Source organism: Lathyrus oleraceus, chromosome 7, assembly GCF_024323335.1.
Source record: "Lathyrus oleraceus cultivar Zhongwan6 chromosome 7, CAAS_Psat_ZW6_1.0, whole genome shotgun sequence".
In the NCBI taxonomy this organism is placed as follows: Eukaryota; Viridiplantae; Streptophyta; class Magnoliopsida; order Fabales; family Fabaceae; genus Lathyrus; species Lathyrus oleraceus.
Window position 1 is genome coordinate 52,059,816 of NC_066585.1, and position 18,023 is coordinate 52,077,838.

At 35.5% G+C, this 18,023-nt stretch overlaps 1 protein-coding gene across 1 annotated transcript; it reads right to left on the reverse strand.

Moving 5' to 3' along the window:
- Nucleotides 1–1,986: 1,986 nt before the first annotated feature.
- LOC127101977 (uncharacterized) lies at nucleotides 1,987–3,596 on the reverse strand. The gene is made up of 4 exons (XM_051039403.1): nucleotides 3,207–3,596; nucleotides 3,083–3,099; nucleotides 2,740–2,964; nucleotides 1,987–2,353 (listed from the first exon to the last, which is right to left on the reverse strand). Exons 1-4 carry the CDS (start codon nucleotides 3,594–3,596, stop codon nucleotides 1,987–1,989), a joined length of 999 nt encoding a protein of 332 aa, XP_050895360.1.
- Between the last annotated feature and the right edge of the window lie 14,427 nt (nucleotides 3,597–18,023).

The window sequence follows — 18,023 nt, forward strand, 5'->3', positions numbered from 1 at the left end:
CATTAAGGTGAAAATATGTCAAATTGTCACTCATAAGTCTATGGTCTTATTCATTTAATAAAAAGTTATACTTGAGCTTTATAAAATCTTATTTGTTACATATAGGTTTATACTTTCTTAAATGCCTTTTAAATTTGTCAAGTGGGTCTTTATATACATGTGTTGTGAATTGATGTCGTAAAAAACATATCAAAATATGAGAAAAATAGAGTATCTTGATCAAACACAAGTAACTCTATTAGGTTTTACAAAAGAGAGAGAAGAAGGAAGAAGAATCATAATTGGTTAAAATTATTTTACTATTCACTTACTCAATAAGGGTTCAAAGATTACAAGTGAATAACAATAATTAACCTCTCTCAACAACCTGAGAGAACTAGTCTATTTATAGACTTCTAAACTAACTTAAGCTACAAGCTAACTTAACAATTGAGCTTACAAAAAAGATCCAATTTCAACATGCTTTAAGCAAAACATATTTCGATAGCATGCTTGAACATACATCGACTAAAACATGCACAACTCTTACCGAACCATGAAGTTATCCCTGTCAAGACTAGAGTTCGATCCAAATAACACAAATATTCATCTTGGAACAAACTTTACACTAATAAGCAAACAATCTATATTTCATCATGCAACTTTATCAACTGCATACAGTCGAAACCTTCAGCACTTGGACTTCTCCATGCTCGATTATCTCTTTGACGAAGTGTAGCTTCACATTGATGTGATTGATTCGCTCATGATAGGCTGAGTTCTTCGACAGTTTTATTGCATTTTTAGTATCACATTTAACATTGATAACTTGACCTTGAAGTTTCAGCTCCTTAGTAAAATCTTCAAGTCACAATGCTTCTTTCACAACTCCAATGATGGAAATATTACTCTACTTCATTGGTTGATAAGGCAACAACCTTCTGAAGTGTTGCTTAACAACTGATTATTGTGCCGAACATTGTGAACACATATCCAGAAATAGATTTTTTAGAATCCATAAAACCTGCATAATTAGAGTCGGGAAATTCTTCGACTTTGACTTTGCTATCATCACTACAAGCTTCCCAATAAATCAAGACTATACTTAGAAACTCATTTATGTACCTTAGAATCCAATTTAATGTTTGCCAGTGTGCCTTCCCAAGATTGGTCATATACCTGATTACAAGGCTCACTTTGTACGATATTTCTAGCCCCCTACAGACCATAACATACATCAAATAACCTATTATTCTATCATACGAAATGTTATTCATGTAGGTGCTTTTGACTTCAGTACTAGAACTTTGAGTCTTACTCACCTTGAAATGAGGATTAATCAATGTTAAAATAGGCTTTGAATTCGACGTATCAAACTTGTCGAGAATCTTCTTCAGGTATGTCTCTTGAGATAAGCATCTGGATGTCAAACCGAAGAATCCTAGAGGCATCTCCCAGATCCTTCATGTCGAACTCCTTATCAAGTTCAACCTTCACCTTCATAACATCATGACATTGTTGCTTGATATGAAGATGTCATCCACATAAAGTAACAAAATAACAAGTGAGTTTCCAGGTCAAAAATTTGTAGTAAACATAGTGATCGAAGTGGCTCGTAGTGAAACTTATGTGTTCCATGAACTTGTCAAATCTCATATTCCATTGTCGAGGAGATTATTTCAGGAAGTACAATGACCTATTCAGCTTGCACATATAATCTTCCTTTCCTTTTTAGGAACACCCTTCAAGTTTCCTCATCATGATTGTTTCATCTAGATCACCATATAGGAAGGTTGTCTTCACATTCATCTATTCAAGTTCTAGGTCGAACTTTGCCACCATGGATAACAACTTTCTAATGGATATATGCTTTACAACAAGGTATAACACATCATTAAAGTCGACACCTTCTTGCCTTAAATCTCTACAACACCACTCCTTTGATTCCTCCCTTAACCTTGAAAATCCACTTACAACTGACTAACCTGGCTCCATCAGATTTCTCGATCAACTCCAAGGGTTATTATCATAAAGAGATTTCATCCCATCATCCATGGATTTCATCCATTCAGTCTTGTCTTGACTCCTCATAAATTCCTTATAGTCTCTAGTTTCTTCATCTAGAACCTTATTTGTAGAGATTAAGGCATGAGCTATAAGATATACATAACCAAGTCTCTGAGGTGACTTGATGACTTTTCTCGGCCTGTCTCTTGCCAGCATATAGTTAATATCAGTCTCTTCATTGTTATTAGCACCTTGTGCTTCTTCTTTGACTTCATATGGGTTTTTCACTTCAACATCACTTGCTCCACCTCCATAGAAATCTCTTCCTATTCCAGCTCTTCTCCAAAGATTTTGGTATTCCGACCAACTTCATTAGTTTTCTTGAAATTCATCTCGGTATCATTGAAAACTACATCTCGACTTATAATAAACCTCTTGTGACCTGGCTCTAGGCACCACAACCTATAAGCTTTAACTCCTTTAGGATATCCAAGAAACATACATTTCAAATATCTAGGTTCGAGCTTGTCTTGCCTAATGTGATCATATATTACACAACCAAACACTCTAAGTTTGTTGAGGTCTGGTGGATTACCTGACCAAAATTCTTCAGGTGTCTTTATTCATAAGGCAGTCGAAGGACACCTATTTATCATGTATGATATAGTCGCAACAGTCTTGGCCCAGAACACCTTCTTCAATACAACACTAACCAACATGTATCTAACCTTTTCCAGAATGGTTCGATTAAACCTTTCATCCAGACCATTTTGTTGCGGAGTACATGCAGTAGTTATGTGCCTTGCAATACCATACGCAACACAATAGTTGTCGAAAGCCTCATTGCAAAACTCAAGACCATTGTCGGTCTTTAACCTCTTGACCTTCCTATCAGTTTGTTTTTTGACCAGGGTCTTCCAACTTTTAAAATTTTCAAAAGTTTCATCCTTAATCTTCTTGATGAATACCCATAACTTTCTAGAATAATCATCAACTATGGATAGGAAATACTTTGCACCTGAGTGTCAAGGATTCCTTGCAGGCCCCCAAAGATCATCATGAATGTAATCAAGGGATCCATGTGTTCTTTGTTTACCTTTTTTTAAAATCACCCTACACGATTTACCAAATACACAAGGTTCACAAAAATCCAATTTTTCGATCATGTCTCCACACAACACATTTTATTTCGACAATTCAACCAGGCCTTTTTCACTAACATGGCTAAGTCGCTTGTGCCACGACTCTGTTTTCGATGTAGGGTTTATGGATGCCACATATGTTGAACCACTTACAACCTTAGCCTCAAGGGTATACAAGCCTTGTTTCTTCACGTCTCTCAAGACTTCCTTCAACCCCTTCATTAACCTTAGGATACTTTTCTCTTCATTGGAAACATATCCTTTCTTGTAGGATTCCCCAAGAGAAATAAACTTACTCTTAAGGTAGAGCACATAACTGACATTAATCAATATCCTTATTGACTCATCATGGAGCTTGAATCTCACAGATCCAATTCCTGCAATCTTGCAAGCTTTATTATTTCCCAACAGCACAAATCCACCATCTTGGTCACATAATTCCTCAAACACGTCTTTGTTTAGAGTCATGTGCCAAGTACACCCTAAATTCATACCTCACTCCTTGCTAGAGTCAATGCTTGAAACCACTAGGACATCAGATGATCCATAACCATCTTGCCCAATGGATGCATTACCATTATCCTTTTCACCATTATTGTTCATTCGACCAGGGCACATATTTCTTGTATGACCCTCCTTGTTACAATGATAACACCTAATAGCAGAAGTAATACCACCATAAGAATTTTGTATAACTTTACCCTTCTTCTTCTCAAACCTACCATCTTTCTTGAAGAATTTTTTTTAAAGGACAATCTTTTTCCAACTGAAAATGGTTTATGCTTCTTCCATTCGTTCAAATCCTTTTAGTACAAAGCTGATTGAACATCTTCAAAGGTCAATGAATCTCTTCCATACAATAGATTTTAATTGAAATGAGCATGAGACTTAGGTCAAGCACACAACAACATCAACGGTTGATCTTCATCATTAATCTTGACCTCGATATTCCCAAGGTCAAGAATCAACTTGTTACAGGTATCCAGCTACTCAGCCAAGACATTGTCTTCACTCAGCTTTAAGTTTAGTCCATACACCAGCTGAGGTGTTCTCCTTAGAAACCTACTGGAGTATATAACATGCTTTTTCCTACATGTTTCATCTTATTGTCCTAGCACACATCCCATAGATTTGTTAAGTATTGTTAAGTACATGATGAGAGGTCTTCCCTAAATAAGGGGTATCAAGATCGGTGGTTCTTGTAAATATTCTTATACTTTCTCGAATGTTGCATGGTAATCGACATTCCACTTGATAGCTCGATCCTTGTATAATAATTTGAATATTGGTTTGCATATGGCTGTGATATTTGAAATGAATCTAGAGATGTAGTTCAATCTCCACAAAAAAGCCACAAATCTCTCTCTCAATTTTGGGCGCAAGCATACTCGGGATGGCTCTAACTTTGTCAGGATAAACCTCGATTCCTCGTTGGCTTACGATGAATCACACATTGATATGTTTTCCTATTGTTCTTTAAACCAAAATGCATCACCTTGTGGAAGAAGGTCCCCCAAGGGGTTATAAATGTGGTCTTCTCCATGTCTTTCAGGGCCATTTTAATTTGGTTATACCCGGAGAAACCATCCATGAAGGGAAGTACCGAGAACTGAGTCATATTATCCACCAATATGTCAATGTGAGGTAATGGGAAATCATCTTTCCAACTCGCTCTGTTAAGGTCTCGATAATCAACACACATTTGGACTTTTCCCTTCTTCTGTACTGGAAAAATATTGGCAACCCATTGTGGGTACTTTGTTATAGCTAAGAAGCCTGCATCTTACTATTTTCTACCTCCTTTCTTATCTTGAGAGACATGTCTGGTCGAGTTCTTCTCAAATTTTGCTTGACATACTGGCATTCTTCTCTGACTGACGGCTTGTGCACTACGATGTTTGTATCCATCCTGGGCATATCTTGATATGACCAAGCGAATATATCCATGTTCTCATAGAGGAGTTTTATCAGCTTCTTTTTCTCAACATCTTGTAAGATATCGTCTATCTTGACTTCCTTATTTTCTTCCTCAGTCCCAAGATTGATAATCCCAACTACTTCTTGCTGCAATTGAATAATCTTTGACCTCTGCTTGGGTAATCTGGCTAAGTCTTCAAGGAGTTCACAATCTTCCTCGCCCTCTTCTTTGGCTTGGTTAATTGGACAATCAAAGTCATATGGGAACATAACATCGTTGTTATCAATGGTCTCATGGGTGATTATGCATGTTATGATTTATGCATTTTTTAGAAAGTGGAAGTGCATAAATATTGCCATTTAAAATAAATGAAAAAAGGAAAGGAACTCAATTGAGTGTGAGTGCGCCTAAGGGGGGTGAATTAGGACCAATTAAAAATTCTGGTTTTAGAGACAAGTTGATTCTGATTTTTTTGGTTTGGTGCTGATTTTGGAAAGCGATAGAGTGCAGAAAAATAAAGAACACAAGGATGTATCCTAGTTCCCCTCACAATCCGGAGGTATTTATAGTCCCCTTTCAACACAGAAGAGATTTACTATATATTATGACTTGTATAAGACATACACAATCACCAAGAATAACCTTTTGTGATTCACCAAGTTGATATGAGAACAATCCTCTCAAACTCATCTCTCTTGCTTCCATCAATCCTGGACAATAAGGTGTTTACAACCAATTCTGGAAAATATTAAGTAAAGAAAGTATATCACAATGTATCAATCACTATGACTGATCTTCTCTTCCAAACAAGCAATTTATAAGGATATATTAGTGCTCAAGTGTTTATGAATATGAGATGAATTTTCTAGACTGATATATTTGAACAATGCAGAAAAATCTTAATGAAAGTTCAAAGATCAAAACACTTGTTTGAAAATGAATGTGTATAGGATTTCAAATTGCAATGGAAGAGGTGACTTTTGAATTATGAAATTATGAATATACATATATATATATATATATATATATATATATATATATATATATATATATATATATATATATATATAAATATATATATATATATATATATATATATATATATATATATATATATATATAATATATATATATATATATATATATATATATATATATATATAAATATATATATATATATATATATATATATATATATATATATATATATATATATATATATATCACCTTGACACATCTATGAAAGAGTGTGATTCAATGAAAATATGCAATGGTTAAAGGATGATCTTTCGAAATCATTCAGTTCATAAGACAGGTCTAAAAACATCCACTGCTTCAGAAATATTCAAATTTTCGTGAGGGAAGTCGATTTCTCAAAAGGGGGTAATCAATATCCTGAGTTAAAAATTTGGTTCTGGCAAGTGGAAATCGATTCCTGGAAAAGGGGGAATCGATTTCCTGAATTGAAAATTGAATTCTGGAAATTGGAAATCTATTCCTGGAAAAGGGGTAGTCGATTTCCTGAACTGAATTTTGAAAAGTTATTTGGAAAAACAATATAGAAACAGAGAGATGTGAGACACAATGGATCATGCATGCAATGAATATTTGGATAATTTTTTAGCACTAAGTTATCAATATATATTGGATGCTTGTACCTTAAAAGCTCAGGATAAATGCTAGTCTTCAAAATAAGTCTTGAATCCTTTGATGTTAGCTTTCACACATTGCTTGAAACTTGATTTGATTAAATGCACTTGAAGCTTTTCCATACTTTTGACATGATCATTTGAATTGCAATTTTTCTTCATAAAAACATATTGGATGGAGAGTTTTGACTTCACAGAAATGCAAAAAGGAAAGGAACTCAATTGAATGCAAAAAATTTCTTTTATTGATAATAAACAAAGCTTTAATGTAATAGGGACCTACAAAGCTTTCCGATATGCCTTGGGTAGAGCGCATGGTTTGATAAAAATAGTAAATTACTTTTTAATTTGAAAGACTTCGGGGATCTCGACAGTCTTCCAGTTGCTAAGTGTCGCGGTGCGAAAAATACCCGAGCATAAGGAACGCTCAAAATATAAACAAAACAGAGTCCACCGAACATTATTTATTCCCAAAGAGGGAAATGGGAAATATTTATAAAACTCACAAAAAACAAAAAAAGAAATGGTCGTCGCAACCAAATCGGGTTTGGGAGTCGGTTATGCAAAGGGAAGGTATTAGCACCCCTCACATCCGTCGTACTCGATAGGACCCATTTAGTTAGTTTTGTGTTAGAGTGTTAACGTGATATCGTTTGTGATCTTCTGCCTATCGAGTGAGAAAAGAGAAATAAATAAAGGAAAGACTTAAGGTTTTTTTAACATTAATGTGCCTGACAAGGTTTCTCAATTTTGCTCCTACGTATCTCCAGGTGCTATGGAGAACTCAAGGCTAAATAGTTCTGCTAAAAGAGAACTATTGGACGGATTGCTTTTAAGAGAGCAATGCTTGGATCACTTTATAGCAATTAAACCTTTAATTGTTGCTCGCTCTTGGAGGCTGAAGTCTTTGTTTGTTTCACATCGAAATGGAAGTTGCATACTCTTTTTTGAAAATGTTTTAGGGGTTGCACAAAGGTGGAAAACAAGTTTGATGAGTTAAGTTAATTTTAAGTGGAGACAGGCATCCAAACAGGGAGCTCTACTATAGTACTCGAATGCCGAAAAAGGAAGAAGCATAAGCCCAATCACTCTCTTTTCATCCAAAAGTTTTGTTTATGAAAATGTGTGGTGAATTAGGTCAAACCTCATTAGCGGAAGACTTTTATTCAGATAGGAAGCTCTACTACAGTGTCCAAATAGTCGGGAAAGAGAAGTTTGATACCCAATCAATTTTTTTCTTCTATAAGAGAAATGACTTAATTCTAGTAATTATTATATTTTAATATGGAAGATGAATGTTCGAACATGAAGCTCTACATCAGTATTCTAACTTTAAAAATAGAGAAAGTCTAAACCTGATTAGATTCTTCCATTTTGATTGTGAAAAACATTTAAAAACAGGGGGACGACTTGACGTTGGATCAAGTGTCAGAAGTTTACTTATGAAAATATTTTGGATGTGGTGGGGGGTTTCCTTTTTTGAATTTAATCGGGACTCTTTATGAACATGCACAATAGGATGATACTTACATGCTCGGGGATTTATTCGAATGGAGACTATATGCGAAGTTCTATCCCAAATTAGCTAGTTGATTAATTAACCTAAGCTTAAGTTAACTAACTACTAAATTAATTAGACAAATAAACTAATCAAACAATCAGCTTAAAAATTAACTTAAATATATAATTAAACAAACATTATATACAAGAAATGAAATAAAATAAGGATGATTAAAACTAAAAAAAATTTATAATACCATTATAAAATAAAAATAAAAATAGAAGGGTGTTGTTTACTTCAAATACTTGGGCCAGTGCAGGATGGGGGTATAAGTTAGTAAAAATGGAGAGGCTCAAGCCCCAAACAATCAAGATAATTTTAAATTAATAATAATGATAATAAATAGATATTTAAATAATAATGAAATAGAGAAAATAAAACAATTAAAAGAATAAGAGGAAAGGGGTGGATGACTTACTACATAGAAAGGGAGTTCAATTTTCAAATTTTTATACGCATCCAATCAAACTCTGACATGTGGCGATCATTATTTAAAACTAAAAATCATACATTAAAGCATATAAACAAATAAGGGAAGTCAATTTTTTTTAAGAAACTTCTCATCCGCTCTCTCACATTATCATTTTCTTATGTGATAAAAACATGTTGCCTTTATGTATGAAGAGTGGAGGTTATGTGTGAATGATATCATGAGGTGTACAAAATGGGAGGCGTGGCTTCAAGTGGATGGAATAAAAATGAGGGACACGTGTGAGTGGAAAGGATTGAGATTTTCTTTGATTTTTTTTCTTAATTAAAAAAAATTACTAAAAACTAAAATGTTAAAAATTTAAAATAAAGTTGAAAACACAAAAATAAAATTTAATTAAAAACATGGAAAAATCTATTTAATTCCGACGACTATTTTGGTTAAAAAACAAAAGTAATTAGACGAAAGGTGAATAAGAATCAGGCGAAAAAAATGCTCGAAAAAATAAATTGAACGTGCAAAATTGATCAGTGCAAAATAAACTTCTCGGAAACATACAGTTTTGATCAAATTTTGAAATAAAAATTGATCAGTTAAACGGCTCAGGCTGATTTAAAATTCGACCAAAAAAGTAGCCTAAAAAATAAAACGAGCACGTCAGGTTAAACTACGCGAACCGTAGATAAAGAAAACTGACGTCTGAAAGCTCAATGTTGAAATTTATCTCTCGTTAATTCGACATACAATTCAAATACGATTCAAACGGTCTGTCTATAGATCTAAAAAAATTATTCTGAACGATATTTCAATCATTATGCTAAACAAAATGCATGGTGTGATAAGTATAAAATGCAAACGTCTTGTAGATGAACTAAATTGCTAACTGAATAAGCGTGGATAGATAATCAAATGAAAATGAATCATCCTTAGACCATTTGCCTTTGATTCCTAAACATAATCAAGTCCTTACAAAGATTCAAATGATGACAATACTCTTGACTATCACCCTCTGAACCTCTAAAACAGGATGCAACATAATGAACGATGTAATGAGATTGAGAAATCAAGTCTTTTGAATTCTTAATCAATAGATGACTGAAATAATGACATCAAGACCGAATAAAATGCTAGAACTCCTGACTTTTCATCTAAACCCTGATGAATTCTCTTGAATGAATGAATGCATGATAAAATGACATCCTCGTGCTATGCTGATGTAGATGAAAAAGCTAGGGTAAAATTTAGGGTATGACAACTCTCATACCCCAAAATTTACCTTCCTTTTTCCTACCTTTTTCTCAATTTCATTTGCATACATGTCATCATATCATGTATCATCATGACCATTTCATTTGAATGAATGCATGATAAAATGACATGCTCGTACTATGCTGATGCAGATGAAAAAACTAGGATAAAATTTAGGGAATGACAACAGTCATACCCTAAAATTTACCTTCCCTTTTCCTACCGTTTACTCAATTTCATTTGCATACATGTCATCATATCATGCATCATCATGACCATTCCATCTAGTCATTGGCCCACAAGCATGACCACCTTCTTGGATCAATCTTAACATTAGGGTTTTTACTTTGGTTCACTCATCAACTAACCCAAAGTATCATAAGAGTGGGCACTTGTTGTTCCTTTGTTTATGTAGGTGATCATACCTCAAATCAAGACTAAACAATGGTCATTTTGGGCAAGGAGTGTGCAAGTTTTGGTCCATTGATTCAATAGTGTTTCATGTCTTTATTTCCATTCCATTTCACTCATTCTTCAAGCTATCATCAAGATCATTCATTCCCATATCAAGTTTTCTTCAAGGGAAGCTCATTCCATCATCCTTTTGGCTTGGGATGAAAAAAAAAATCAAGTTGGCACAAGTTGACACATGTTTGGTTGACCTAATTCTCAAGCATGGCTCACTTTTGGTTCAAAGCCCATAACTTCCTCAATTTTCAAACAATTGACAAGCTTCTTTGAGACAAATGTACTTAAGGAGTTCCTATACAAATTTTCTTCAAGGATCAAGCATCAATTCAAACTCTAAGGACCTCAATTTTGGAAAGGTCTATGTGGCCAAACTAGGTCAAAACCTTGTCATGACCTCCACTTGGCAGCCATGCCATTTTCAGCTCAAGTACTCTTTTGATCCTATTCCTTTTGTGTTTTGTTAATATTATGTCAAAGATAATTTGGCCCAAGTTTGGCTCAAAATCAACAACGAAATCAAAAGTTATGGTGTCATGAACTTCGGACCTCAAAATGCCCAAAAGGTGCCAAGGTTGCTTGACCAAATGGCTGACCTAGAATGCATGTCACGACCTCAATTTTCAACATTTTCCATTTTTACCTCAATCCTCCTTTTGAGATGGTTCTTTTAAATTCAATACATTGCCATGAGATGATCATTTTGCACAAAGAAAATCAGGAAACACACAAGGGAATTGTAGTGGTAAACATCGAGCTATGGATAAACTCGACGTCAATAAAACCAGATTCGCCACTGCGCTTTTATTGTTTCCAAAGGAAAATGGAAAAGTACAAACAAAACCCAAAGATAATAAGTTTTAAAATAAAAACTAATAAAATTCCATAGATTACAGGTAAGGGGGGTTGGTTACACAAAGGGAAGGTATTAGCACTCAAAGTGTGCTAGATACTCCCAGGGAGCCCTGTAGCGGTGTATTCGTCGCTATATGATCTATCGATTAAACCATAAGCAAGAGATACATGAAATTTCGAGTCGCCACCGCACTTTTATTTATCCAAAGGACTGGCTAAAAAGCAAACAAAAGCCTAAGAAGTTTTACACGTAGAAAACTAATAAAAAGATCAGAGATTCTGGGTAAGGGGTAAATTACGCAATGGGAAGGTGTTAGGCACCCACTACGTCCTAGGTACTCCTAGGGAGCCCTTTTCACACTTGTTGTAAAAGATTGTTATTTGTTATGACATAAGTATTGTGCAAACATGATTGGGATGATGAGAAAAGAATATACAAGTTAGTTATTTTTGTGTTATTTTTGTGTTCGAACGGATGAACCCGCTGCCTACGTACCTTCCATCAAAGGTAAGGATCAAAACGCCGTAGTTCGGCTAAAAGATTTCCAAAAGTTGGTTGGGTTCAATTTTAAACACAAACCCTAAGGTCTTACGTTATCCACGGGAGAAAACTCAACCTTATACAAACAACAAAGTCCACCATGTGAGAACAGCTTCAACTTGCCAGGGAGGGGTTAACCCTATAATAGGCAAGGAAGACTTACAATTCAATCACTAAAGACAGAAGGTGAGATTAACATCAACCACTAAGATAAATCAAACCTCTAGCTCATGTATGAAAAGATTAACAATGGACAAAGCCAAAACAAGTGAATGAGTGAAGTTAATTGATTGTGATTATGAAAATGGAGTCAAAGTATGATTAAGATTAATTCAAAGAAGTATTATGAAATGGAGTTTGAAAAAAGTCAAGGACTTGGGTCCAGGTTTTTTAGTTAGAAAACATGAAGATGTTTGCACAATATCTATGCCAAGTTGGAAATCAAAGTGTGAAAAGGTTTAGGATACAATGAGAATGAATGGATGGAGATGGGAAGTAAAACTTCTTAGAAGGTTCACTTCTTGAAATCATATAGGAGATGATTCAAGTGTGTCCTTTGGAATAGCAATGGATAATAACAAACAAACAAGAAAGTCAACAAAAGCGGATATCGGACGCCAATCACTGGGCTTATACCAATCTCCTAAAATAAAACTGGATATCAGATGCCACTCAATGGTCTTACACTAATCTCCTCAAACAAAGAAACAAAAGGTGGATACCGGATACCAATAGATGGATTTACACCAGTCTCCTAAAACAGAACAGGATATCAGAAGCCACTCAATGGTCTTACACTAATCTCCTCAAAAGAAAACAAAGATGAGAAATGGAAGTTAACTGCCAATCTATCTGGACTTAGGTTAACTCCACATATGATCACAGGAAAACCAATGCCACATTACAGGGACTTACAATGGATCCTCACATACAAGAACAAAAGCAACAAATGATCATAGGAAAGCAAATGCCAACTTACAGGGACTTATAATTGCAACCTCACATACAAACAGATAAACCAACTTATGATCACAGGAAAAGCAGATGCCAACTTACAGGGACTTATAACTGCATCCTCACATACAAACAGATAAACCAACTTATGATCACAGGAAAAGCAGATGCCAACTTACAGGGACTTATAACTGCAACCTCACATACAATCAAACCAAACAACAGAAGATATGAGTGACCAATGAGGTCTTACACTCTATCCTTCCATATCATATGAACAATGGCCAAAGAGATGGACTTACAATTGTCCTCAATGGGCAAACAACAATGACAATATCACTAAGACAAATGAGATGATTGTGCATTAATGAGCAATTAATGATGATGATAAATGCATGAAGCATACAAGCAAACATGTGCATATGAAGTAATCAATCAATCAATGAATAACAAACAGCACACTCTATAGCCAAACAAGGAGGCTCACACAAGAGGGTTAGGCACTAAGGCCAACTGGAATAGGGTAAAAAGTTGCTCTTAACCTTGCCATTGAGAGGCTAAGGTGAAGCAGATGAAAGGAGATGAGGGGTGTGCCTCATTGCTTCTATCCCTGATCAGGGAGAGCATATAAGAAAGTGTGGGAGCTCAGAAAGATGGAGCTCTTTCCACATTATTGACTCGATCGATCTTGGGTTTTTATCTCAATGCTACAACCATGTAATGGGAGCAAGGAGAAGACTCACTGAATAGTAGGGGATAGGCTACTTATCCCTATGATCTACCAATTGCCTTACTTGAAGGACTTTTCCTGCTTGGGACAATTTTAAACACACACAAGCATTGCCTCTTAAGGAGGACTTCAGACAGTTTGCCCGGCCAAATAACAAGCCGGGTCTCCAGACTACATGAAGAACAAGGGATTATACCTCAAAGCAAATTGCTAAATAGCAAAGCAAGCAAGTTCAAAGAACTTAAGCAACTAAAAGGGTACCTGAAATAGTCCAACTAATCAGTACACAGTTTCAACAATTTAAATCAGAAGGAAATGAATCAACAGTTAACAATAAACAGAAGTGCAAAAGCACAAGACCCAACTCATATGAGTCATACCACCTACAAAACAAAGGTTAGCATATGATATATAATCAAGCTCAATCAAATTTGTGTGGTTTCTTTGAAGCATTGGTGCTTAACCTGAAACATAAACTCAATCATAAGCCCAAAAGACCACTAGGACAAGCCTAGGGTCAAAAACAAATGAAAAAGTCAAAACAGCAAATGAAAGTCAACCAAAATCAAGTTCAAACATTTAAGAAGCAAGCTCAATTGGTCTCAAGTTCATATCATGCATCATTGTCAATTCATAGACCAAAGAAGTCAAAACATGGCAAAAAGGAGCACATAGAGGTCAACAGCAAGACTTGGCTCAAACTCAAACATAATTAATTCCAAAAATCATGAAATAATTCATGCTTAAACACAATCCACATAATGACATGCATATAAAATTTCAGCTCAATTGGATCATGGGAAGATGGTCAATTAAAATCAGGAAGTCAAAACAATTTCAAGCATACTCAAAGAAGTCAAACATTCATGGGTCAACTTCAAAAAATCATAACAAAATGAAAACAGATGAGAAATGGATGGGATCAACACCAATGCAAAGCTCAAGATGTCTAGTATGCACATGTAAAATTTCATGATCATCCAATAAGATATGAGAATTTCACAAAGGATTTGGCAAGATGTGTCACATAAAGTCAACAATTGACTAGGCAGGGAAGAAAAATCTCAAACAAATAAGAAATGGCACAATTAATTCCAGGAAAAATCACACATCAACTAGGCATATAAGAGATGGCTCATGCAAAATTTCACATTATTTGAAGGTCAGGAAGCATGTCAACAAAAATCATGAACTTGCATATCATTGGTGTGACACAAATTGTCACACCCTACTTCAAAAATTCATATCTCACAAACCACATATGATAAATGCACAAACTCTACACCAAAACAAGCATGAATGAGTGTAGAATAACCACAAAAAATTTCAGGGGCATTGGATGCATCATCATTATTTCACAAAAGGATTGGCAAAAGGTATCAAATAAGCATACATGACAAGAAACCTAATACCATTTAAAATCCAGCCAACCAAAAATTCAATAAAAATCATGATAAAAAAGTAGACATTCATGTGATCATGATGCAAAAAATCTCATGATTTTTGGAGTTAAATTGAATGAGAAATGATTTTTGGAAGTGGAGTGATCATTTGGAACAAACATGAACCACATAACATGAATTAGTGAGTCAAACCATTGACCGAGTGGCACAATTGTAATAAAGCGCATCATTTAACTAAACGCATCGTTTTGGAATGGACACGTGAAATGTTGCAATTGGCTGCTCGATGGAACAGTGAACAAAACGCAGCAAAACAACAAGTTCTGGAAATTTTCTAGGGTTTGTGAATGGAACAGTAACATTCATCATCTCCAACAATCATGGAAAACCAACATGCCCAGAAATCGACAGTAAGCACATCAATCAATTCAGCAAACCAAGCACAAGCATATTCCAAACATGGTTTTCATGAAATCAACAACATCAAAGCAAATCGATGGAAAACAAGTTTGAGCATAAAAAGTGAAATCCAGATTTCTCAGCCATAACACAACCATTTTGAATGATACAAGTTGCAATGTATTCAGCATGGTAAGAACTACAAGAAACATAGCATTATTTTGAGAAAAGAGGAACTCGAAACCTTACTTGAATTTGAAGCAAATGGTGAATCAGGTGTTCTTTGGATGCTTCAGGTACCAACAGATATTCACAATGCTTTGTAATGAAGGAATCTTGAAGTAGGTTAGCTCAGCAAGGCTTAGAACTCTTCCAGTTTCGATTCACCATGGATGTGACTTTGTGTAGCAGCAGCAAGCAATGGCATTACAGCTAAGAAACAGGGCTTCAAAACATCTCAAGATTGTTGTAAGATGATGGAAATACCAAGGGTTGCTCGTGTCTTTTGAAGCTTTTGAACAGAAATGCAAATCGAGCAAAAATGCAAGAGGGAGAGAATGAGAGTATTCTGATCTTTGGAGGCTGTGTCTAGGGTTCTGAAATGAGCAGAAAATGACTCTTATATTTGCTGTTTTAAGTATGCTAATGAAGTGTTAACAAGGATTAACTCTAATGAAGCCAATTGCAAATTTGCTAATTTCCCACATATGCACATGGAGGTGTATGCTTCTGGCCGAGTTTGGGCCCTAGACATGTCTCAAACAACATTCCAAACATTTCCCAAATGGCCAAATGTGTTAAAACTTGCTAAATTAAAAAGTCAACTTTTGGTCCACTTGAATTTTAAATGGAACAAGTCAAAAAATGCCATTTTGATTGGCAAGGTTTTGGTACATGAAATTTATATTTTTGGAGAGAGGAGATGAAATGTGGTTTGTAGGAAAAAACCCCACCCAAATTGGCCAAAGGAATCATGAGATATGGCCATTGAAGTTCACAAATTTTTGAAATTGAATTGATCATATCTTGCAAACCATACATGGGATTTGAGAGTTCTTGGACTTTTTGAAAATGGGAGAACAAAATCTTCAACTTTCATGTTGGGCAAGAATTCATTTGAAGCTTGTATCATGATGTAAGTTGAGGATCAAGAAGTTTCCATTTTTGGCAGTTGAAATTACAGGTCCACTTTCTATTTTGGGAAATTTCTGATTTTACTTCAAATTCTTCCATGTTGAGGTTTGACATGATATATGAGGCTTGTATGGACATGAATGAGCTCCTTCAAATCAATTCCATCCATCAAATCACTGATTAAATCCACAGTTGACCAAGTTTGACTTTCTGTTGACTTTTCTAGGGTTTTGCATGATTGAACCACTTCTGATGAATTCCAAACCCTAATTCCTTGAGAACTTGATTTCAAATGATGTCCCAAGTTGTATGAACTTTTGATTATTGATCATGGTGCCCAAATTCTGCAAGAATGGCCACCATCCATTGCTTTGACTGACTGTTGATTGTCTTTGACCTAATTGCTGATGATTGCTTCAACTGCAAGCAACAAGGTTAGACTGACAATATTTTTGTACTTTTTGGTTAGTAAACATATGAAAAGCAAAGATATACAAATGCAAAGTATGCTTGGTGATCAAGAACCAACCCACAAGGCAACCTACCCACTAGGAGGGAAACTAGGGCATGCAATGATCCTTGAGGCCATGATATGATATGATATGGGCCATGAGGGATCTTAGGGCCCAAAATTGGGGTCTTACAGATGCCCCTATTTAAGGTCATTCTAGCCGGAGAAGTGAAGTTTAGAAATCTTCATCTCGACGCGGTAGAATGGGCTTAAATAACAGTAATGAGACAAATTTTGGTCCCTAAGAGACCTCATGATGCAAATGTATGCATGCAAAAGACACAAACTCTGTGGGGAATATGATTCACACAGAAGAAAAGACGATCCATCGGAGTAATACACTCACCAGGAACAGAGACTCTAACAAGACTCTAGTTGGGGATAGACAAAACTGACACAACGTGAACAAGACACGACTCTGATTAGGGAAAAGAAAACAGACTGGAGACCTCACTGGGGAGTGAAGGACTCACACTGGGGAAAAGAAAATTCCAAAGGAAAATAAATCCAGTGGAAAGACACAAGCTGACTCCTGGGGAGAAGCAACAGAAAACTTTACTGAGGAAGCAACAAAGAAATGAGATGTTACCAGGCATAAGGGTAACAAAAATCAGGAAAATCTGACTCCACAGGGGGACCGAGGTCATAATAGGGAGCAGAAAGGAGGGAACACCAAGGATACCGGTTACTGGGTATATAATAGGTGACCGACCAAAGCGTGAATTGGATTTCACTTCCAAAACACTCATCATCCTGAAGAGAGCTAGAAAAGCAAACTTGTTTATAGGATGGACATTCGATTCTATAAAGAATACGAATCTTACTCTGAGGGGAAAGCAACAAAGGATTGACCCAAGAGTGAAACGAGACATATTATTCATTACCGGCAGACCGTGAATAATATACTCAAAAGGAAAATTATCCTGAACCGGTTACTGAGTTGTTTATAGGACAAAATCCGAAGACGTGAGTTGGTTTTCACTTCCAAAACACTCATCATCCAAAACACAAACTGGTTAAAGGATGGACATTCGAATCCACAACGGGAAAACGAATCTTACTCAACTGGGGACACAAACCCAAAGAGTGCATGA